General features: G+C 43.4%; 1 protein-coding gene across 3 annotated transcripts in view; it reads left to right on the top strand.

Moving 5' to 3' along the window:
• The first annotated feature begins 212 nt into the window (after positions 1–212).
• METTL9 (methyltransferase 9, His-X-His N1(pi)-histidine) overlaps positions 213–24721 on the top strand; it is a 39953-nt gene continuing 15444 nt past the window's right edge. For 2 of the 3 annotated variants that reach the window (XM_077828483.1, XM_077828482.1), the window contains exons 1-3: positions 213–529; positions 12822–13012; positions 16320–16529. In XM_077828483.1, the coding sequence (XP_077684609.1) occupies positions 356–529; positions 12822–13012; positions 16320–16529 (575 nt within the window). In that variant the 5' untranslated portion in view covers positions 213–355. The remainder of the gene's footprint in view (positions 530–12821; positions 13013–16319; positions 16530–24721) is intronic. The other variant, XM_077828485.1, reaches the window with a different exon arrangement.

The raw sequence follows: 24721 nt of genomic DNA, 5'->3' as shown, positions 1-24721 counted from the left end.
GTCTCTGAAGGGGGGAGTTCGCAGCCCTTCCCACCGGAAAGAAGGGGGGGGGAGTCACCGCCCCATTGTGCTCCGCTCTGGTTTGAAAGCCGCGCCCCGCCGTGCGCCCACGCCGCGCTGTGATTGGTCCAGAGGCAGGGAGGGGGCTGGTTCGTGCCAGGCCCCGGCGTGTCCCGGTAATGCGGTCCGGCCGGTTCCGCTGTCCCCGCTTTCTGAGTTCCACTCTCAGTGTGTGCGGGCCCTGAACGGGAGCTGGCTGGGCTGGGCGAGATCTGTGCTGCCGCCGCTACCGCCGCCACTATGGAGAGAGGAGGCGGTGGCTGCGGGAGGGGGTGACTCCGCGCACCTTCCCCCGATGAGACTGTGCCTGGCCTGGCTGGGCTGCTACACCCTGTCCCTGTGGGTGCTGAGGAGGAGGATGTGGTCTGGCCCTGCCAGGTACCTGAGGAGCCCTTTATCCAGGTCCCTCTACATGAATATGATGGGCAGCCACAGCCAGCCAGCCCTGGGCACCAAGGAGAACCACCAGGTACAGCCCCGAGAGGCAGCAGCTTCCCCCCCCCCCCGCCGCCACCCACCGGGGCAGGGGACTCCCCGCCCCCATCCGACCCCCGAGAGGCAGAACCTCTCCCCCTCAGGGGCAGGGGTTCCCCGCCCCCATCCGGCCCCCGAGAGGCAGCACCCCTCCCCCAAGGAACGGGGTCGGGGGGGACTCTGCTGAGAGCACCATGCACGGGGACTCTTGCCCCCATCCAGCCCCTTAGAAGCTGCCCACCCCCAGGGAACAGGGCTAGATGGGTGTGAGAGCACTAGTGGAGGAGGGAGCGGTGGGTGCATATGGGAGGGCACAGAGTATAACGGGGATGGGGGCACTGAGCACAGGGAAGTGCACGAGGGTAGGATCTGTGGGGCACAGAGTACAAGGAGTAAGACGCTTGTGGAGTGTAGTGAGAAGGACCCAGAGCAGAGAGTCCAGGCAAATGTCTGCTTGCGTGAAACAAAGGGAGTGGATAGCTGATTCTTATTGATTAGAAAGTTTGTGTTTGTTCTCTGTGTAAAAGATATTTAGGAAATTTTAGTACTGTATATAAGTTGAGAAAAGCAGCATAGAGAGGAAAAATGTTAGTGCAATATATGTGGATTTTACTAAATTGTACAGCGCACTTCAATACAGTTGTAAATGTTAATTAAAATAATCTAGGATAGCAACATATGGATTGAAGATTAGCTCAAAGGTTGAAAATAAATAGTAACAATAAATAAAGTTTCAAGTTGCAGAAAGGTGTCTAAAAAGGATTCCTGAGGTCCTACCTCCATGCTAGAGGCTGGACTTGATAACTTCTCGAGGTCCCTTCCAGTCCTGCACTTTTGTGATTCATGGTTGTGATTCATGTTAGGATCTTTATTTCAATTCTTGATGATCTAGATAAGGGAGTAAACAGAACCTTAATGACAGTTGAAGATGGTGTTAAATTTGGTGGGGTTACAAATAGGAAGACCAAGAAATGAAAACTAATATAACTGGGGGGAAATAATCTGAAATATAATGAGTGAGAAACTGGGCAGCAACAAAGTTTAGAGACACTTGGATTGATGGTGGACAACAAGCTAGATATGAGTTTGCAATATGATATGACTACAATGAAAACTTAATTCAGTTTTTGGGCTGCATAGGCATGTGTATTGGTCATTTCATGGAGGAAGAAGGGACTATACCTTTTCAGTCCAGCTCTAATGTGATATGACTGCACCTGGAATATACTGAAAACCTGGAGGGAGTTCAAGAAAGAGAAATATAAATTATCATGATACTGAAGGAATTGACTTACAGAGGAAAAACTGAGTATAATATACATATCTTGTTTTATTGGGGGAAATATAGTCTATAAATACTTGAAGGGTACAAACACAGAGGAGGGAGATTAATTACTTTGGACTTGAAGGATCAATGCCTTTGCACTGAGGTGGACACAAAGATTTTGCAGGATCAGGGTCTTCGTGTGACTCATGAGTGTATAACTAGTCTGAGTGATTGGATGAGACTGAGGGATAAAATATAGGCTAAGTGTCAAAGGAAACTTCCTCACGGTGGAACAAAGGAGACTTTGGAAGCTCTGTAATTTGAGATGTTTAAAACTAATCTGGAAACAACAATAGATCAAGAACATGTGCGATAGGGAACAATTTGTCATTTGCAGATAGATGAATTGAATGAACTAATGGGTCTTTTCCATCTCTAACTTTTGGTCTGGGTTTTAGGATTTAGCATGGATTTATTGAATGTTTAGTAAGCCTCCTAAAGAAATTATGATGAATAAAAGCTGACTGATTTCCATGGGGCTTTTTGCGTGAATCAGTATGATGGGGTCCTAAGAACTATCTAAGGCCATGTCTACACTTACAAGCTTACAGCTGTACTGATACAGCTGTGCTGCTGTACAAGCAGTAGTGTAGCTGTGTGATGCTGACAAGAGAGCGCTCTCCCATTGACACAATAAAACCATCTCAATGAGCAGCGATCGCTATGTCGGTGGGAGAGTGTCTCCTGCCGACATAGCACTGTGCGCATGAGTGCTTATGTTGGCAAAACTTACATTGCTCAGCGGTGTACCTCTGAATGACAAAAGTTTAGCTGACATAAGTGCTAGTGTAGACATGGCCTTACATTTAAATTATACTGTTTGGCTTTTCATTCTTATGTAAAGTAGTTAACTCACCAGTCAGGTTTTGTTTTTGTTGTTAACAAGTTCTGGCAATAATAGTAATAGAGAGTTTTGAAAGTTTCTTTTGGTAATTATAGTTACTGGTTTTTTATTGTTCCATTACAAACCCTTATTTTTCAGTTGTTTATAAATCATTTGGAAAAACTTGATCCAGGCTGGAACTCAGCTAACATTTCTGCTCATGTGCAAGCAGTTAAAAACAACAACTTTCAGTTGTTTTTTTCAGAGCTTTGTTAGAAACTTGCATAATGGTGTACAGTGTTGTCTTCTAGTATTGAAATATCTTCTTAGTTGGATGGAATAAGGAACTTGGACTTTTTTTTCCATACAAAATAGCCAAATTGTTGGTTTCTGATGTTTTATTGCTCCCCTACAGATCAAAGGTAATTTGAACTGCAGTGGTTCTGTATTGTAAGCTGATGATGATATGCTTTGGTTTTACCTCTGAATTTTTGGGTTCAAATGTTAGATAATTTTTCAAGGTAGCAGCTCTGCTAAGACCTTTACATTAATAGATATTAAAGTTTACTGTCAGCTGCATTCATATCCTGTGAAGCTGTCCATGATTGATCCCTTTAAGGAGCTGGTTGAAATGGAGAGTTATGGATTTTATTGCACCATACTTCGCATGGTCTCTTCTTCTATCCTTTTTCTTTAGAATAATGCTACAAGGCTTTAAGCTTACAAGAAGGACCTACCATGTTGTATTCTATGATGTGCAGTAATATGTCTGTGATATACTAGATCTCTCCATCGTCTAACTTGATGGCCCAAACTAACATTTCTATAGATAGGAGAAAGGCAAAAATAATACAAGCAGATAATTTTGCAAAAAAAAACCTGTAGAATGAGGCTTTCCTTCTTTACAGTTGGTTACAATTTTCCATGTTGTTACCACCAAAGTGCTAGAGTAGATCAGCCGCTGATTGTTTTAATCACTGTCCTCTAATTTGTTCAGGGTAGGAGTTAAAAAGCTCTTGGCTTCCAACAATTTCTCCACAATCGAGCTCTCACTGTTTCTACCACTGCTGGAGCTACAATGGTGGTATCAACAGCAGAAAACTTTAAGAAAAAAAGCTTAGTGTAGATAAGAATTGAAGCTTCAAACCATGCTACCTGCAAACATATTTGAAAGAGCTATTTGAAACATGATTTTACTAGAACTGTACCTAGCTTATGAAACGTTCTGAAGCTAGTGTAGAATTCGCTTCTGTGTGGAAAGACCCTAAAACACCTCTTTTCTCTGGGTCTTTGTTTTGATGGAGTCACTACTTGAGAAGCTGGACTATTTGCCTTGTTGCAGCTGTCTGCTCCCCTCTGCTTGCTGGCACTGTTATTGTGAGCCAGCAGGATATTGAAACATAAATCCTGTATCATTATTTGTATTACAGTAGTACCTAGAAGTCTCATTGTGTTAAACACTGTGCAAATATACATTAAGAGACAGTTCCTCTCTCAGCAAGTTAATGTAACGAACAAATGGTGAGGTGGGACAGGATATGTATGTGTTTTTGCATAGCATTGCTACCTGCACAATTTTAGGTGTTAGGACAGTTTGTGTTTGTTTTTTGTTTTGTTTTAAAATAAACGTATCAGTGTCGGCTCTCCCAGCTGGCCACTTGCCTAATCATCATCAATTTGTGCTGCTGTGCAGGTTTTTTGTAAGACCCTATTTACACTACCCATTTCAGCTTTTAAATGAGAGCCTTGCAAGGCCCCATCTACACTACAAATAGAATCACATTATGGAATTCTGTTGCAACATGGCAGCCCTGACACAGTTCAGTTGCAATTTGGATAATTCAAGGCTTTAGCAGACTTTGGGGCATGGTTTGTAAGATCTTTGTGGCAGGAACTGTCTCTTGGTTCTGTTTGTACAGCGCCTAATACAGTGGGGTCCTGGTCCATGACTAGAGCTCTTAGGCACCATGATAACATAAAAAGTCCCTTCTACACTGTAATTTGCAATCCCCCTTTAATTGTGTTGTTATATCTCCCAACATGGTTATATTTTTAGTATAGACAGTGCATATCAGTATCCTATAATTTCACCACAGCAGAGCTAGTAAGCAAAACATAAATATGTGCAGTGATATTACAGTGTGTTTTTGCTTATAAAAATGGTATAGTGTTTGTTTCTCAGTGGTTTCCATATCAAATTTGCTCAGTTAACAAATAAAAAGATGCCTTTTCTAATTGCTGGTTCCTGCAGATTCAGTCTGAACTCTGAAAATCAAGCTAGGTTCTTTCCTTCTGATGCATTAGCAACAGTAGTAAAGATTCTGCATGCCAAATTACCTTTCTACATCTCTGCAACTACACTGTCTTCAAATGAGGCCTTCAGTGACACCAGAGCAATCCCTTTTTTTTCAGTGGTGCGGCACTGATGTAAATGATTGGAACTTAGGCCCTGTCTACACTGGCAAGTTTGTGCACAGTAATGCAGCTTTGAGCGCTGTAACTCCCAAAGTGTACACACTGCCAAGCCACTTAGTGCGCAGAAACTGCACAGATGCAGTGCTCTTAAAAAAAACCACCCCGATGAGAGGCGTAGAACTTTCTGCACTGGGGCTACAGTGCTGCGGTGCCAATGTAGACACTGGTGATTACAGCACTGCGATTAGCCTCTGGGAGGTGTCCCACAATGCCTGTTCTCACCTCTCTGGCCATCGGTTTGAACTCTACTGCCCTGTCCTCAGGTGACCAACCATCAGCTCCCCATTCCTTTGCAAATTTGAAAGTCCCCTTCCTGTTTGCTCAGTGATGCGTGCAGTGGTCTCAGCACATCTTTCCAGGTGACCACGTCTGCTTCATGGACCAGGCGATCTCCTGCTTGGAGCAATGCCAACCTGCTGGGCCTCATTGGTATTTGGAGAGAGGAGGCAGTGCGGTCCCAGCTGCACTCCAGCCATTGGAATTATGATACCTATGGACAGATTTCTAGATGCATTATAGAAAGGGGCCATGACCAGGACACACTGCAGTGCAGGGTCAAAGCGAAGGAGCTGCGGAACGCCTACCACAAGGTGCGGGAGGCAAACAGCCATTCCAATGCTGTGCCCACGAGCTGCTGGTTCTACAAAAGCTGGACGCAATACTCAGTGGTGACTTCACCTCCACTGCAAAGGACCCTCTGGATACTTCGTTGGCTTGCGTGCCAGTCAAGAGTGGACCGAGCCAGGAGGAGGCAATTTTGGACGAAGAGGGGGAGGGGGACCCAGAAGCAGAGGATGACTCGGAGGCCAGAGATGCATGCAGTCAGGAGCTCTTTTCTACCCCGGAGGAGCCTAGCCGGTCACAGCAGTCAGATCTTGGTGAAGTGCAAACAGGAGAGGATGCCTCTGGTAAGTGGATCTGATTTCGGGAACTGTTGAAGCAGATTGTTCGGAGCAGGAGAGTTGCAGGAAGCAGGCTTGTCTCCCACCTCATGTCTAGTCTGAGCGGTGGAACAAGCTGTTGATACACTCTCTCACATCACAGGAATCTCCCTCAGAGATCTCCAGGAAATTCTTGTGGAAATACTAGGCAATCCGTTGCCACAGGTTCCTCAGCAGAGCTGCTTTGTTTCTTGCTCCATTAACGATAACTTTCCTGCGCTACTTTGCCGTGATGGGTGGGGGAACCATTGCTGCACACAGCTAGCCACATAGGCGCCAGGGCAGAAGCCACAGGCTTGGAGAAGACCCTCCCTTGATTCCCTGCTCTACCTCAGCAGCGAGATATCTTCCATAATGATCACCTCCTGTGGAAAGTGTGGGGACAGGAATGACTATCAAGTCCCCCCTACGGTGCTGGCTCTCCCCAAGTGCTCAAGAGCCATGTGCCCAGTGTACAGCAGGGTCCGGGAACAGTGATTTACCCTGCCCCTGCAGCTACTCACTATTTGGGGGTCTTGTGGCTCATGTATGCTTGCCTGGGGTCAGCCAGTTAGTGACAGGTGTGTGAGTACTGGCTGTGTTTTAAAGCACTGAAACCATCTTTGTCTGTGTTGCAAACAATACTGTTTCTGTAAAATGTTGCATTTAAACTTCACAGAGATGACATTGGGAGCACAGCCTCCCTCTTTGTTATCGGTGGCAGAACAGCTGCACAGAATTAGAAAGTGTCCAAGAAGAACTAAGGAGTACTTTATGCGTGAGGTTATGATGCACTCTGCCACCAAGAAAAAGGAATTGACAGAGTGGCAGGACAGCGAGAAGAGAGACCGAAAGGAGAACGTGGCACACCAGAAAGAAGCCACGCAGCAACTCTTAACAGTTATGAAGCGCCAAGCAGACATGCTCCAGGCCATACTAGCTCTTCAAACCAAGCAGCTCTTCACCCGCCCTCCCCTGCAGCTACTGTCGCAAAACTCCTCTTCCTCTCTCTCCTCTTCCCCCCCCACCCCACCCCCATGGCCAACACACTCTTATCAACCTCCCGGCTCTACTCTCTACCCGCAGCATTCCACTCCTCCCTCCTCATAATCCAGCAGTGTGGACTCCCACGGCACTCAACACCCATCCCTCTGCAGTTTGGCCATGCTGAAGTACAGCACCTGCTGCATCGTACTCCAAAGGAGAAGGTTGGGTATGATCCCTGGACATACACAGATCTGTAGCCGTCCCGGGACCCCTCCTCCTCTAGAGACCTTCCCTTCCCCCATCCTCCTCCCTGCTGATGATTTTTTTTCATTTGACTCTCTCCTCTGGTTATTGTTGTTCAATGAAGGAATTGTGTTTGTTTGAAAGCAATCTGTATTCTATTAAGTGAAAGCAAAAAGCATTGCAAAGCAACATACAATTATGTTAAGGCCCCTTCTTGCATCAAGTGCACCAATCGCCTCCTAGCATTACAAGCACTGCAATCCAGAGCACAGCAACAAACATTAGTGGCTTTCAGCTTCAAATTGCAGCCTCAAAGCATCCCTCATCCTTATGGCCCCGCACTGTGCCCCTCTAATAAGGCTGGTCTCTGGCTGTTCAAACTCAGCCTCCAGGCACTGAGCATCTGCAGTCCAGCCCTGAGTGAAGCTTTCACCCTTCTCTTCACAAATATTATGGAGCATAAGCATAGGAATATTGTCATGTGCCATGTCCAGCTTCTCATACAGGCATCACCAGCGGGCTTTTAAACGGCCAAATGCACACTCCATAGTCATTCAGCACTTGCTCAGCCTGTTGTTGAGCTGCTCCTTGCTGCTGTCAAGTCGCCCTGTGTATGACTTCATGAGACATGGCATTAAGGGGTAGGCAGGATCTGCTAGGATCGCAGTGGGCATTTTGACTTCCCCTACCATGATCTTCTGGTCAGGGAAGAAAGTTCCTGCTTGCAGCTTCTTGAACAGGCCAGTGTTCTGAAAGATGCTTGCATCATGCACCTTTCCAGACCAGCCTGTGTTAATGTCTGTGAAACACCCACGGTGATCCACAAGCTCCTGGAGAACCATTGAGAAATACCCCTTGTGATTAATATACTTGGTGGCTAGGTGGTCTGGTGCCAGAATTGGAATGTGCATGCCATCAATCACTCATCCGCAGTTAGGGAAGCCCATTTGTGCAAAACCATCCACAATGTCATGTACGTTGCCCAGAGTCACGGTCTTTCAGAGCAGGATGCGATTAATGGCCCTGCACGCTGCCGTCAACACGACTCCAACAGTCGACTTTCCCACTCCGAACTGGTTAGCGACTGATTGGTAGCAGTCTGGAGTAGCCAGCTTCCACAGTGCAATTGTCACACACTTCTCCAGCGACAGGGCACCTATCGTTCTCATGTCCTTGCGCCACAGGGCTGAGGCGAGCTCATCGCACTGTCCCATGAATGTGGCTTTCCTCATGCGAAAGTTCTGCAGCCGCTGCTCGTCATCCCAGACATGCATCACAATGTGATCCCACCACTCAGTGCTTGTTTTCCGAGCCCAAGAGCAGCATTCCACTGTGGTCAGCACCTCTGTGAATGCCACAAGCAATCTCATGTTGTAGCTAGTATGCGTGGCGAGATCAATGTCACACTCCTCTTGCCTTTGTAGTTTAAGGAATAACTCCACTGCCACTTGTGATGTGTTGGTCAGTGCGAGCAGCATATTGGTCAACAGCTCGGGATCCATTCCTGCAGCCCGAAAGAGGCAGGGCAGAGCGCACAGTACACAAACCGTTGAAAGATGGCGCCAAATGTGGAAGGAAGCACAGGGATTGCTGGGATGCGAAGCAATGCATCACGGGGCATTGGGACAGTACCCAGGATGCCCTGTGGCCTCTTCCGCCTTCCCACAAGTCTTAGCGGCAAAAGAGAAGGAGGTGCTCTGTGGGATAGCTGCCCAGAGTGCACCACTCAGAATAGCGCCACAAGTGTGAACACGCCATTGCGCAGGCAGCTGTCAGTGTGAACACACAACAGCGGTTTTCCTTCGGCGCTGTAACTGCTGGCACTGTAACTTTGCAAGTGTAGATGTGCCCTTAGTAAACAATCTTGATGATGCACAAGATGGGAAAAGTATCCTCAACTTTGATGATTAAATTAAATCAGCAGAAATTATTCCACACGCACACAAAATATCTGAGTCATTGTCACTGTCCCTTTTGAAAGACGTAGACCTGTACTTTGAATAAAAACTGGTAGGACTAATTACAGGCCATCTGCTGCTAGTAAGTTTCCTTCATTTTACCTTCATGACCCATGTTATTGAGAGACATCGTCTCTGTCATGTCATATTTCCATCAATCTCCCCCACTAAGGAATTTAATAAAGAAGCCAATCAACAATATAACATCAGAGCAAATTCAGAGCGATAACAGGGAATCTCAGTTTGCGTAATTTACTCCCATGTCTCTTATACTAACGTAAAATTCTGGCTTGCTTGCTTAGGCCTCACTCCTGTAGCCAGATCTGCACAGAGCCATGTTGACTTCTGCAGGGGACCACATTGGCACAAATCTGCACTCTTGTCGATTGTTATTTCAGGATTTGGACCTTATCGTTGTATCACCTTACCATGAAACTTGCATTCCCCTTTCACATTACTTTTGGACTTGGGCAGTTGAATCTAAAAGCTTATCTACATTTGGAGGTTTTCAGGGTTTGCTGTTTCTGATTAGGTACTCCTGATTAATGAGATGTGTGGATTCTCTTATTCCAGAATTAGTGCCCTATTCCAAATTAGTTTAATCCACTTTGGACGTGAGTTGAACTAATTTGGAAAAAGACTCTTACTCTGGTATAAGAGCATCCACACATTAGTTAATGAGGAATGAATAATTAATCCACTTTTAATTCACACCCTTTCTTATTCCAGATTAATTTTCATGTGTAAAAAGGCTGCAGCGTCCGTGCTGAAAGGCCAAAAGAGAACAATGAAGTAAGAAAATCACTAGTAAGAGGGTGTGAATTACACTTTATTCCAGCTCCTCAGTTTGCAAATTACATCAGTTTAGACATGTTGGTAAATTGGTAGATGTAGGTGCAAGAAAGACTTGCATCATTCTCAAATTTAGCTCATAATGGATAAGAACAGCAGAACTAATTCTGGACATTCTTGGGGTTATACTGTGCTCTTTTTTTTTTTTGTCCCCCATCCCAAATAGAGTATTAAAGCAAACCCTGATCATGAAAAGGCTGAACGATTAAATTTGCTAGCTTTGTGATGGAAACTCTTTGATATCTTCTTTGGATCTGGCAAATATGTGCCTACAAATTCTGATTGGTTGATGCCTCAGGAGGTTCTTAAAATTTCCCTCATCACAGTTTGGTGTATCAGCAGTTCTGAGGGTCTTAACAAAGATTTTCGTACCAGTAATTGGCTTTGCTGAGGGTTTGCAGTAATTTTTAACAGGAAAATGGCTCTTTACCCCCAGAGACTTTAACTTCTTTAAAAGAGAGACCAAAGCAAAATTCCATCTGAAAACTGCTCATTCTTGGATCTATTTGTAGGCACATCCTGAATGGAAAGTTTAGCAGAAGAGCGGTTTGGTCACAGGGAATAATACTTAAAGTCACCGATTCCACAGGTTTTAGAGTTCCTAGATTAAGGGCTATCACCAGGCCTTGATTTTAATACAGTAGGAAGGTAAAGATGGTCACCCTGATCAAAGTAAACAAGACCAAAATACGTAGAGCAATCTGTCCTAGTGGCCGTGTATTGTAAAGGTTCTGAGTTTGGCAAATTGTTTGCAACATCTGCATATTAAGGGGTGTGGGATTTAAGTGTGGTGCTGCAAGCTATGGAGGAGCAACCTTTTGAGCTTTTAGAATGCATTCCTGATTGTTGTCACCTCCAGGACAAGAGTTTCAAGCTTGGATCTGTATCCATAGAAGAGTAGAGTTTTATGTTTGCCAGGGGAAAATGGATTTAGAGACTTCTGCTGTAGTTGCACCAAATGTTCATTTTGTTTCTCATAAATTTCAGGATTTCTATATAGCTCTCCCAGTCTTGGGAAATTTTGGTTGTGGGGTTGAGTCTCTACATCTGGCCATTCCATTAGTAGATTGTGCAAACTGTAAATGTGTGCCATCTTGTCCTTCCCAGTGGTATAACTACCCTTCCAGCCCACTGAATCCTCTTTCTTGTAGAATGGAGTTCTTCTGTGCAGTCAGGGTTGAGCCATGAAATTGGGGCCCAAGAAAGAGCTGGGATAAAGCTGAGCAGGAGAGACTGAAAAGCACGCCTCCTTTATTTAATCTCTCCCTGATGCTGCTCCCTTCCTCTGTCACTCCCATCTCCCCATTTTCCCTAGGCTTGTGCAACTGGAATCATGATCAGGCTGAACTGTGCTCTCTCTAGACATAATGCTGATCCTAATTGGCTGGAAGGTGGTGGTGGTGGTGGTGATCAGTAAATGAGGTTCACTTTCACATCTGAGAGCACTGTCTTGTAGCGCTGCCTGTTCCTGCTGGCACAAGAAGCTGGATTTAGTTCAGCATTCAAACCCAGGGTTCCCTGGGTTTGGTGGTGCACTACCTCTAAACAACTGCTGTCTTGAGGTCTTTTATTAATGGTTCTACTTTGCTCATAGTAGGTCCTGGCTAGACTGTGCAAATGACCTGTTTAGCAGGCCTTTATTTTTTTGGCTACATTCATCTTAATTATTAACAGGGAAGTATGAGAAATAAGGTTTAGAGCAAAGACAGCATTGGAGGACTCAAGTAGGAATGGAGGACAAGAAGAATAATACAAAATAGCTAGTGATTAGCAAGGATGGAATTGCATGGTGAGGTGTAAAGAGTCAGTGGATGTGTAGGTGATAAATATTTAATGGCATGGAAGAATGAGCAAAAGTAGTGGGGAAATAAATCAGTGATTGTTAATTTAATAGTGGAAGGCAAAAATCGAGAATACAGTCAGAGATGTCACTGAAGCAGAGAAGCAATGCCCTGGTTGCAACTAGAAATGTCTTATACAGTTTGTGTGGAAATGATTGTTGTTAAATAGCACATGATGAGAGGAGCTCTCCTATCCAGATTTCATTTGTCCACCAGGCTGAAAGGATAGTGCTGCCATTTACCTGATGCTAATGTTTGCTTTGCATGGCAAAACTTACCTATCTATTTAGTGTTTTTAATAGTGATGTCAGGAAGAAGCTGTATAGCATAGCAATAGTCATTTAGCAAGATTTGTGGACCAACTTGTTGGTACCAGAATAGCAGGAAACTGTCAATTTTGCAAGGAGTGTTCAAAGGTAACATATAGAGTCAGTGGAGAGAGGAAGGGTATTGGCTTGCAATATAGATTAGATACTTTATTTTCCTTCCAGGGAAGGCATTGCAGGTGTATTCCTGAATTCCGTTTGGTAGGAGGCCCCATGAAGGGCTGAGTGATTGAGTTAGAAAATGGAAGTTACCCAGTGGAGTCTAATCATTCAGCTGTTTTTATAGAAGATACTTTGTGAAATAACTGTCCAGAGTACTATGTAAAATGCAGTTTTAAAGTATTATTTCTTCAAGATTAGTCTGCCTGCATTTGATTACAATCCAAACCTAAATTCATCTTGAATTTATTAGTCTATAGAGTTCCTGTTATTTATAGAACAGCTTGATTTTGGTCATATATGATTTTCATTATTTTTTGAACTACTGTTTTTTATTGCTTAAGTTTTAAAATGTTGTTCCTTTCTTTCTCTGTAGTGGTACATGTGCAACACAGAGCAGTTGTGTGAATCTCTTCAACCTATCTTTGTCCAGAGTTACCTTGACCAGGGAACACAGATCTTCTTAAACAACAGCATTGAGAAATCAGGCTGGCTCTTTATCCAGCTCTATCACTCTTTCGTGTCCTCAGTTTTTAGCCTGTTTATGTCTAGGACATCTATCAATGGGTAAGTGAAAAGGTGGTACTAGTTCAGTTTTTTTGTAAACGAAGATAGGATAAGAAAACTCTGGATTTGGATTTCCAGGTGCTCCGTCCTGCCACTTGATGCCCCGCCATGCAGAGAGTAATCAGGTCTTTTCCAAGATACACTTAGCTTCATTTTCTTCATTCTGTCAAATGCATCTAAACTACCTTTATGTAAATTATTTGATCTATGTATTCAGTGATATTTTACTAATTTCAGTTAGGCTGTGATAAAAGAAAAATGTAAATATCTAGCAGATCAGAAAAGCCTGTACCTTTTTAAATTATAAAGAATCCTACCTCCTATTTAAAAAAAAAATTGGCAAAAGAAGATCATGGGACTCTAAATTAGAACGTAAGGGCTACTTTTTCTCCGTTTCCTCGCAAATTTACCATGGAGTGGGGGTGCCCTCCTCGTGCTTCAACAGTTATTTCCCCCCACTATTTTTACTTACCTTCCCATCTCTAGAGAGCATATGTGGTGGTGACTATTCTAATTGAAGATGGTTGTATGAAACCATCTCTGCAGCACAACCCATGAGGATAGCTCCTGCATTTATTGGTGAGATTGCTGCAGAGCATTTGAAAATTCTTCTTCCACTTTCCTTTCAAGGCTGCGTGCATTGCCTTTGTAGTTCTCCTGGGAATGGAGCAAGAGACAAGATACAGAAACCTAGCCTAGATTTCGTGCATAATACAATGTGGAACAGTTACCACAGGGCCATGGGCTTAGACTCAAACCCCACTCTGGAAATCAGTTTTTTTGGGTGTCCACTAGGGCTCAGTGGGGAAAAAAATTTTGTCCCGTGAGAATTTTTGAGATTTAAAATAATTTTCCTCTCCTGAATCGGGACAAAAGTAAAAATCTCAAACTTTTATGAATTGATAGTGTAAAAAAACACCACCACGCAAAAACCTTCAGATCTAGTCAATTGAAACATTTTGTTTAAATTCATTTTGATTTCAACTTTATTATTTAACATTTATTAACTAACTTGATGATGAAACAAATTCAAACCGAAAAAGTGATGTTTTGATAATTTAATTTTATACACCACATGGGATGCTTGGAGGCCTAAAGCTATATTAAAGCTTTTGTGGTACACTTAAGCTTGTAAAATTGGTCAGCACAATATTCAATGCTATCTTCTAACCCTTAAAACAGTGGTTTTCAAACTTTTGTACTTGTGACCCCTTTCACATAGCAACCCTCTGAATGCGACCCCCCCCCTTTATAAATTAAACACTTTTTAATATATTTAACACCATTATAAATTCTGTTGGCAAAGCAGGGTTTGGGGCGGGGGCTGGCAGCTCGCAACCCCCCATGTAATAACCTCATGACCCCCCTCAGAGATCCCAACCCCCAGTTTGGGAACACGTGCTTTAAAATATAAAATCTATTTGTGTATCATTTTGTTTCTGGGCAGTCAAGGAACCCATCCCAAACAAGATGTCAAGCTTGACTGGTGGGTATCTTGGCTAGGACTGGGGGGAGAGAGAGAGAGTGAGTGAAGAGAAGCTTATTAAACAGGCAAGCTTGGCCAATATTATTCTGTTGGTCTCTTCCTTGATTGGCTTCAGATGGACATAAAATTACACAGTGAACCCAAATTCTAGATTCTGAAGGCTGTTCATTTGGTATCCTCATTTCTGCAGACCATACAAAAATTCCCTTACTATTACAATCTCTTCCCTTCCCCACCCCACTCCACCACAATCAGGCATATGTCCAAGTTCACCTCAGGTCTGATGCTTTGTGGAGAATGCATTTTATTATAGCTACATGCTTGACCTTTTTTTTTAAACTTCCCTTGTTTGGCTACACAGTATGATCTGAGAATAGTGTCTGGTTACTACGGCTAGAAAAATTATCTTTCACCTTATTTTCCAACCAGATGTTCATGTGAGCTTTCCTGTGGAGTTCTTAGTTACTTGTAGCTTTATATATAGGTCCCTTTGGTCTCCCCTTTTTCCTTTCTCCCCCATCTTTCTTTTTCTCGAACGCTTTCTAGTGCTTTGAATGACACCTCACAGTGACTTTAGGAACAATAGCCATGAGCCAATTATACAGTGTAGACTGATATAAATGTATTGCAAGAGGGCTCTGCTTATATGGGCTGTACTCTATATTTAACACCCCCCCCCCCTTAGCCTCTGTGCTAGAAATTTAACTGATGGTTTCTTCTATTTCACTTAATTCAGTGTGTATCCATTACTAATAAATTCTACCTTTCCTGGGTGACTTCTTTCTCACCCATCATCCTGTTACATCATCTTTGCTGCTTATTCTCTTTAGTTTCCCTGCCCTTGCTCTTGATCATAAATCTCTATACTGCTATGGCCTATTTGTACTAGTCATTGTCTTTCCTAAGTTTGACTTCATACCTCAAGGTAGACAGAAATAATATTCTTTATTCCCCCTTGCATCTGTTACTGACCAATTCTTTCTTCCCCATCTGCTGTCCTAACTCTTTCATCCTCTGAACTTCTGTCACAACAGCTGTAATCTTACAATATATACTCTTCAAACAGTCACAGGTGGAGATGTCATTGACGTGATCTGTAGAGAATCCAATTGTCACCTGCAGCCAATTCCTTAATGAATTGCTCATTTTCTATTCCACATCCTTTTCTGTCACATATAGGAGCTTCATATAGCAGCCTCAACCACTGAAGTTGAGTCACTACATCATACAGTTCTAAAAATAATCCTTTTTCTCTCCCACTATTCCAAACATGTTACCCTGCCTGCTCTTCACATTTCTTCACGGGCTTCCTTTCCATTTCCACATAATTCTTCATGCTTTGTGCCTACCTACATCTCTGCTTTCACCTCCTATTTCCTCTTATCGGGTCCTTTAGGGCCAAATCCCACTTGCTGTGCTCACATGAGGTCAGTTGCCTGTTGAAGCCAGAGAGTCCTCTCATGCAAGTACAAAGAGCAGGATTTGGGCTTTGTCTCTTCTTCCCACTCTTGGCTTTGTCCCTTTTTTGTATGACTCCCTTCTCTTAGAACTGCGTCCCTCTTTCCAGGAACCAAATGACTTCCCTCTGCCCATCAGATTTCTTCGTAAAGCCCACACCAATGCTATCTGCATGCATTTGTTGTTTGATCTTTCAGCCTGCGTATTGCATTTGTCTAAATTAGATTGCAAATTCCTTTGAGCAGGGACCTTATCTGTTACTTGTTTGAAATAATTTACAGAGTGCAATAGGAGCATCAAGAATTTAAAGTCTTCCCTGTTTAAGTTTGCACAAAATCAGACACTGCCATCTTTACATTTCAGGTTGCTGGGAAGAGGCTCAATGTTTGTATTTTCACCAGAACAATTTCAGAGACTACTCAAAATAAACCCAGAGTGGAAATCCCACAGACTTCTCGATTTAGGGGCTGGAGATGGAGAGGTCACTAAAGTCATGAGTCCTCACTTTGAAGAAATCTATGCCACTGAGTTGTCTGAAACTATGATATGGCAGCTTCAGAAAAAGAAATACAGGTATTGTACTACATAGGTTGACTTGATGTAATACTTGATGTGAAGGACGTAGCAACTGCCTGTAATATTTTATGACTATTATGTGTTCCATCTATTTTATTATTGTCTTGCTTGCTATATGATTTCAGGGGATGATAGTTGAGGCATGAGCTGACCTGCACATAGACAGGAATGCAGACAAACGCCATTTATCAATGCAGTGCAGAGAACAACGGCTTTAAAGTCTATCCTGACCCCCACGATGGGGTACATAAGAGATGCAGGGTGACAAACAGGTTCAAGAGATATAGACTGGCAAAGAGCTTTGGAACTGATAAATGGACAGTTCTGAGAGAGACAGGGATTTCGGGGAAACAGACTGAACCCCAATTCTGAGAAGTGGAAGTGTCTGGATAAGTGAGGCACATCTAAGCTTTAGGTGAGACAGTTTATGCGTGTAGACTTTTTGTTGTTTTAAAGACTGTTGTGCTGTGTTTGCTTTTGTTGTTGTGCTTTGTTTGTAGTGTTGAGATTAAACACTGTTTTGTTTTGAAAGTGTTGGTTTGTGGCACTGTAATCACAGCTCTTGAAAGGAAGTCTTGCAGGTAGCCGAATCCAGTCAGGCCTGCTGAGTAATCAGTTAGTGCACAAGGGACTATATCTCAGGAGCCAGTCTAAAGAATGGGGGAAGTGTGAGGTTCCACCCCAGAATAGGTGAATGCAAGAGGCCTAACACCTGAAGGGTCGCACTCTCAGAGACTGAGAGGAGACCAAGATGTAGCTACTGTGACACTTGAGCTTTGCTATTTCTCCAAATTGTATCAAATTTAATACCAGGGTAGCACATTTCTGTAAATATTTTTATGTAGTAATTCCAAAGAAGGTCCAAACTCAGATGTTTCTGTGGTGGGGTATATAAAGCTGTCCAGTGGTTGGCTGGGAGAATGTTAATTCCCTCTTGCCTAGAGGAGTGGAAAGACCATATCTCTAGGCATGGCTACACTTGGGTTTTAGTTCATATGAACTCGAGTTAGTATGGATTGAAAAAGCTTGCATACACATGATGCAAATGCTTAAAGCGCACTAACCCCCTGTATGGTGTGAATTTTGCAGTCCTCTTGCAAAGTGTACAAAGTTTGTTGCAAATTGAGTTAGTGTGGACTGTTTGTGTGGACGCCATGCTGCTGTGGAGTACTTTGGCAGTCCTCCACCTGCTATCCCACTGCTTTGTGGGCATCTGTGATCCACCTGCCTGTTTACCTGTGTACCCTTCGCAGCTCTGGGGTCAAATTGACCAGATGTCCCCTCTCCTGTTTAAGAAACTTGACCAGGGCCAGAATTTGCTCATTTGCTGCTGGATTCAAATGTATCAGTATTAATGTGATATTATCCAGAAGCTGTACAACATTCCTCAAGCAGCTGCTTGTAACCATGATCTAGTCCTTGATCTCCTCACCATTTGAGGACAATCAACAGTGCAAGTAGCTCTTGTGACAAGCCACAGCAATAAGAAACTCTTCAAGGAGATCTCCAAACAGATGGCCAAAAAGGGTCACGGCTGGAACGCCTTTCAGTGCCATATAAAAACCAAACAGCTAAAGCAAATGTTACAAAGATAGAACAAAAAATCCAGAGCTGTCTCTTCAATCTTCCTATTTCTTGAGGAGCCGGACAAGATTTTTAGTTGTCATGCCACTACGGAGCCCAATGCCTGCCCCCGGTATAGCAGCCTCTAAGCGACTACAGAGCTCTGTCAGCCTCTGGCAGACCTGCAAGTGATGCAGGAAAGACTTCTATCTAGAGGAGTACTAAATCTCCTCAGAAAAAACACAGCTCTAAGAGATCTGCAGTATTGGAGATCCCAAGCCAAGAGCACTAAATTGAAGTCCTCGAACTCATCTAAATCACAAGGTACCCATTGATCAGTACCAAAGAAGCATGACCGAGGTTCTATGGGCTCTGCACCAAAGAAGTCAGTACTGCCTGCAGCATGTTTAATATCTTGACCAACAGAGCAGCAAATATTAGCACCATATGCGCTGCCCTTGGTGCTGCAGGCCTCTACATTCACAGTTCACCAGGTTCCTGTGCAACCTCACCTGATGCTGCAGGAGTTCAGATTTTCCAGGGATTTGTTAATCTCCTGTAAATCTGAATGTCCTTTTATTGAACTCAGTTAGACTTCTGCAATCTTTGGTACCTTGCCTATCACCAGTACTGCCTAATTCCGTTTTACTCATGTGTACAGAGAGACAAACCATCACTCCTCCTTCATCTCCTCCTCCATTAGACTTTGTAGATGAGAGCTCTTCAGACTCTCAAATGTCTGTTCAGGGCTCTTATGATTATCTGTCTAGACTAGACTCTCCTGAGCTTACTCCATCAAGGGATACTTCAAGGCTCACGAGGCCCCAACTTCCTCGGCATCCTCCTTGGTATGATGAATCCTGGATCCCTCCCCTGTTCCCATATGGCCTCTCAAATGACCACATTGGGATCCTGGGCTGCATACTATAGTAAAGAACAAAATTGCCAGACACCTAGATGAACATAATTTGTTCGGGAAGAGTCCAACATGGTTTTTGTAAAGGGAAATTATGCCTCATCAATCTACTAGATTTCTTTGAGGGGGTCAGCAAGCATGTGCACAAGGGGGATATAGTGTACGTAGATTTTCAGAGAGCCTTTGACAAGATCCCTCACCAAAGGCTCTTAAGCAAAGTAAGCTGTCATGGGATAAGAGGGGAAAGTCCTCTCAGGGACTGGTAACTGGTTAAAAGATAGTAAACAAAGGGTAGGAATAAATGGTCAGTTTTCAGAATGGAGAGAGGTAAATAGTGGTGTCCCCCAGGGGTCTGTACTGGAATCAGTCCTATTTAACATATTCATAAATGATCTGGAAAAAGGGGGTAAACAGTGATGATACAAAACTACTCAAGATAGTTAAGTCCCAAGCAGACTGCGAAGAGCTACAAAAGGATCTCATAAATTTGGGTGACTGGGCAACAAAATGGCAGATGAAATTCCATGTTGATAAATGCTAAGTAATGCACATTGGAAAACATGATCCCAACTATACATATAAAACAATGGGGTCTAAATTAGCTGTTATCACTCAAGAAAGAGATCTTGGAGTCATTGTGGATAGTTCTGTGAAAACATCCACTCAATGTGCAGCAGCAGGCAAAAAAGCAAACAATGTTGAGAATCATTAAGAAAGGGATAGATAATAAGACCGAAAATATCATATTGCCTCTATATAAATCCATGGTACAGCCACATCTTGTATACTGAGTGCAGATGTGGTCGCCCCATCTGAAAAGAGATATATTGGAATTGGAAAAGGGCAACAAAAATTATTAGGGGTATGGAATGGCTTCCATATGAGGAGCGATTAATAAGACTGACTTTTCAGCTTTGAAAAGAGATTACTAAGGGGGATGTGATAGAGGTCTATAAAATCATGACTGGTTGTGGAGAAAGTAAGGAAGGAGTGCCAATCTATTAAAAGGGAAATAAGAACAACCTGAGGAATTACATACTAGTCAGATTAATTTCTGTACCTGGAAAAATAACGGCGCAAATAATTAAGCAATTTGCAAACATCTAGAAGATAGTAACGTGATAAATAATAGTCAGCATGGATTTGTCAAGAACAAATCATGTCAAACCAGCCTCATAGCTTTCTTTGACAGGGTAACAAGCCTTGTGGCTGGGGGGGAAGTGGTAGATGTGGTATATCTAGACTTTCGTAAAGTTTTGATACTGTCTTCCGTGACCTCATCAACAAACTAGGGAAATGCAACGTAGATGGGGCTACTATAAGGTGGGTGCATAATTGGTTGGAAAACCATTCCCAGAGAGTAGTTATCAGTGGTTCACAGTCATGCTGGAAGGGCATAACGAGTGGGGTCCTGCAGGGATTGGTTCTGGGTCCAGTTCTGTTCAATATCTTCTTCAATGATTTGGATAATGGCATAGAGAGTACACTTGTAAAGTTTGCGGACGATACCAAGCTGGGAGGGGTTGCGAGTGCTTTGGAGGATAGGATTAAAATTCAAAATGATGGACAAACTGGAGAAATGGTCTGAAGCAAATAGGATGAAATTCAATAAGGACAAATGCAAAGTACTCCATTTGGGAAGGAACAATCAGTTGCACAGATACAAAATGGGAAATGATTGCCTAGGAAGGAGTACTGCAGAAAGGGATCTGGGGGTCATAGTAGATCACAAGCTAAATATGAGTTAACAGTGTAATACTGTTGCAAAAAAAAAAAAAAAAAAAAGCAAACATCATTCTGGGATGTATTAGCAGGAGTATTGTAAGCAAGACCTGAGAAGTAATTCTTCCACTCTACTCCACGCTGATTAGGCCTCAACTGGAATATTGTGTCCAGTTCTGGGCTCCACATTTCAGGAAAGATGTGAACAAATTGGAGAAAGTCCAGAGAAGAGCAACAAAAATAATTAAAGGTCTAGAAAACATGACCTATGAGGGAAGATTGAAAAAATTGGATTTGTTTAATCTGGAGAAGAAGACTGAGAGGGGACATAACAGTTTTCAAGCACATAAAAGGTTGTTACAAGGAGGAGGGAGAAAAATTGTTCTTCTTAACCTCTGAGGATTGGACAAGAAGCAATGGGCTTAAATTGCAGCAAGGGCGGTTTAGGTTGGACATTAGGAAAAACTTTGTAACTGTCAGAGTGATTAAGCACTGGGATAAATTGCCTTTTGGAGGTTGTGGAATTTCCATCATTGGGGATTTTTAAGAGCAGGTTGGACAAATCTGTCAAGGATGGTATAGATAATACTTAGTCCTGCCTTGAATGCAGGGGACTGGACTAGATGACCTCTTGAGGTCCCTTCTAGTTCTATGATTCTAGGATTCTATGAAAATGAAGTATTTTTTCACACAATGCACAGTCAGTCTGTGGAATTCCTTGCCAGAGGATGCTGTGAAGGCCAAGACTATAAAAGGGTTCAAAAAAAGAACTAGATAAGTTCATGGAGGATAGGTCCGTCAATGGCTATTAGCCAGGATGGGCAGATATGATGTCTCTAGTTTCTGTTTACCACAAGCTGGGAATGGGCAACGGTGGATGGATCACTTGGTGTTTACCTGTTCTGTTCATTCGCTCTGGGGCACCTGGCATTGGCCACTGTCGGAAGACAGCATACTGGGCTGGATGGACCTTTGGTCTACCCCAGTATGGCTGTTCTTATTTCTTATACTGCCAGTAATTCTCCGAGATACCCAGTGCTTATGGGGAATGGCAGGGTCAGTACTCCCCAATATCCTCTCCCCACTTCAGGAGAAGTTTGAAGAGCAAGAGATGAGGGCTGGTGAGGTTGCTACTGCTCAGAAAAATGTTTCCTCATCCTCCCTGGATGAAGCTGTTATGCCCCCTCTATCTACTGTGGACAACTTCAAACAGTCTCAAGACTTGATGAAGAAAGTGGCAGACAGTATTCAAATATTGCTGGAAGAATTCAAAGAGACACAGCTTAAGTTGTTGAACATTCTTTCTATACCATCTTTGGCCATGTGGTTCTCCACATAAATGAGGCATTGTTCGAATCTGCCAAGACAATTTAGCAGACTGTACTCTACCCCACTTCCCCCCGCCCCAACAAGAGGGCAGACAGAAAGTAGTATGTTCAGACGAGGGGTTCAGAATTGTTATTTTCCTACCCTACCCCAACTCCTTGGTTGTGGAGGCAGCGCCATTCAGAGGCTTCACATAAGGATCACAAGTGCTTAGATCATTAGAGCTATTCCTCTGCCGTCCTGCAGTGCAGAATTGGTAATTATCAGGTGATCTTGGAAAAATACAACTATCTTAATTATATGAAATTTATTTCCTGTATTGAACACCTTTCACAAGAGCAATTTCAGGCCATTATTGTGGAATGACGGCTCCTAGCCAGAACAGCTTTATGGGTCTCTGTCGACACTGACACTGCTGCATCTCCACAGCTGTAGTTATGTGTCAAGCCTCATGGCTGCGGTCATCAGGATTTCTGCGTGAAATCCAAAACACTGTAGAGGATCTCCCCTTTGATGGTCTTCAATTATTTAATGAATCCACAGGTGAGTCTGTGCATTCTCTGAAGGATTCCAGGGTGACCCTTCATTCACTGGGCATATTGCATCCTGCAAACAAGAGGAGATAGTTAGTCTCAGACAGTTGAGATCCCACCCAGCTCAGTTTTCCATCTACTATAAGGCCTAGTAGCTGCCTAAAAAGAAACCCAGAAGGCAGAGGGAACAATTCTCAACAGTTGAACTTGAATCGATGCAACAGCCACCATCTACATAGTGCTTGTTTTGATGTCTCAGTCAAGAGCCTCAAACACCTCCATGATCTGGATTTGATGCTGAATTATCTTGCCCTTTCCTTCCTCCCACCTTTTGGGGATCATCTCTCCCTTTTTCACATCTCATGGGAGCAGATTACCTCCAACAGATGAGTTTTGGAGGTTATAACATCGGGCTACTCCATCCACTTCCACTCCATAGCCCCCTTGAACCCCACTTCTCCATCTCTTTTTTTTTTCAGGGACACATCTCACAAACCTCTCCTGAGACAAGAGGTTCTCTCCTTCCTGCATAGGGGCCATGGGACCAGTACCCACTCAGTACACAGGAAGGGGATTCTATTCAAAGTACTTTCTGATTCCCAAAAAGAAGGGAAGGCATTTCTAGATCGCACAATACTGAATCCTTTGTCAAGATACAGAGGTTAAAGATGGTAACACTTGCAGCTATCACTCCGTCCATGAATCTGGGGGACTATTTTGCAACCCTTTACCTTCAGGACACATACTTTCGTGTCACAATACATCTCTCTCAGAAGAGATGCCTACCATTAGTGTCAGGACCACTATCAGTACTGAGTCTTGTCTTTCAGACTCCCTACTACTACCAAAATATTTACAAAAATTATGGTATTAGTCACCACACAGCTTAACCAATGGGAGGTAATTATCTTCCTCATTTCAACAAACATCTCAAGTGGCATTCCTACATCAAAGTTCGAACCACTGCAGAGAAAGCTATGTCTCTCTTCTGCATGCTCATCCTTCAACTCAACACTGCACAGTCTTCCCTCTTACCTCTAAAGTTGATAGAGTTCATAGGGGCCACTCTCAATGCCATGACTCCCGGAGCCTACCACCAAGAGGACAGGTTTCTCACTCTGACACACTAAATAGCACGAGTCCAAATGAGCCCACAGGTCACTGACAGATTGTGCCTGCAGCCCCTCTCGCACATGGCAGCATGTACCTTTGTCACATTGCACACAGACTGATATCTATGCTGCTTCCAAGCCTGGCTCAGGACAGCTCATATTCCCAACAGAGACAGTCTAAACAAGTTGTTCTCTATTCCTAGCTGTGTGCTAGTCTCTCTCAACTAATTGAAGAATCTGGACTACATGTGCTCAGGGGTTCGCTTCAGTCTTCCTCTTCCCATTTTCACAATGGTTTTGGACGCATCCCTCCTGGGATGGGGAGCTCTTCTATGGGGCCACACTATCCAGGGAAGATGGTCTGCCCAGGAGTCTACCCTACATATCAACATTCTGAAGCTCAGAACAATATGATATACTTGCTAGCACTTCTTCTCCATGATAGGTCAATCATAATAATCATAATGTCCATATAATGATAGACAACAAGTTGAGTATGCACCACATAAATTGACAAAGGGGTGCTAGATTCCGCCCCTCCCCCCCCCCCACTGCTCAAAGGCAATCAAGTTATGGAACTAATGCATAGCTCAATGTATCCTTATCTTGGCAGTTTATTTGCCTGGACTCCAAAACACTATTGCCAACTACGTCAGTAGACACTTCACCCAAGATCATGAGTGGTAACTCAATAGAGCCCAAGTAAGAAAAATCTGTCAGAGTATGGGTCTTCTGAACATAAATCTTTCAGCCACTGCTGCCAACAGGAAATGTGTGAATTCTGCCAAGGGGAGATCTTGGTTGCCATTAAATGGGGGATGCCTTTCTCCTCTCTTGGTCAAAGAGTCTCCTTATATGCCTTCCCTCCAACTCTGATCCTCAGAGTTCTAAACAAAACAGAACAGAACAAAGCCACAGTAATTTTGATTGCACCAACCTGGCCAAAACTAGTATGGTTTCCTTACCTCATTCACTTCTCATCCCAGCCAGCCATCAATCTCCTGCTGACATTCAGCC

Source organism: Eretmochelys imbricata, chromosome 10 (genome assembly GCF_965152235.1).
Source record: "Eretmochelys imbricata isolate rEreImb1 chromosome 10, rEreImb1.hap1, whole genome shotgun sequence".
NCBI lineage: Eukaryota > Metazoa > Chordata > Testudines > Cheloniidae > Eretmochelys > Eretmochelys imbricata.
This window is presented reverse-complemented; position numbering and strand designations above follow the sequence as displayed.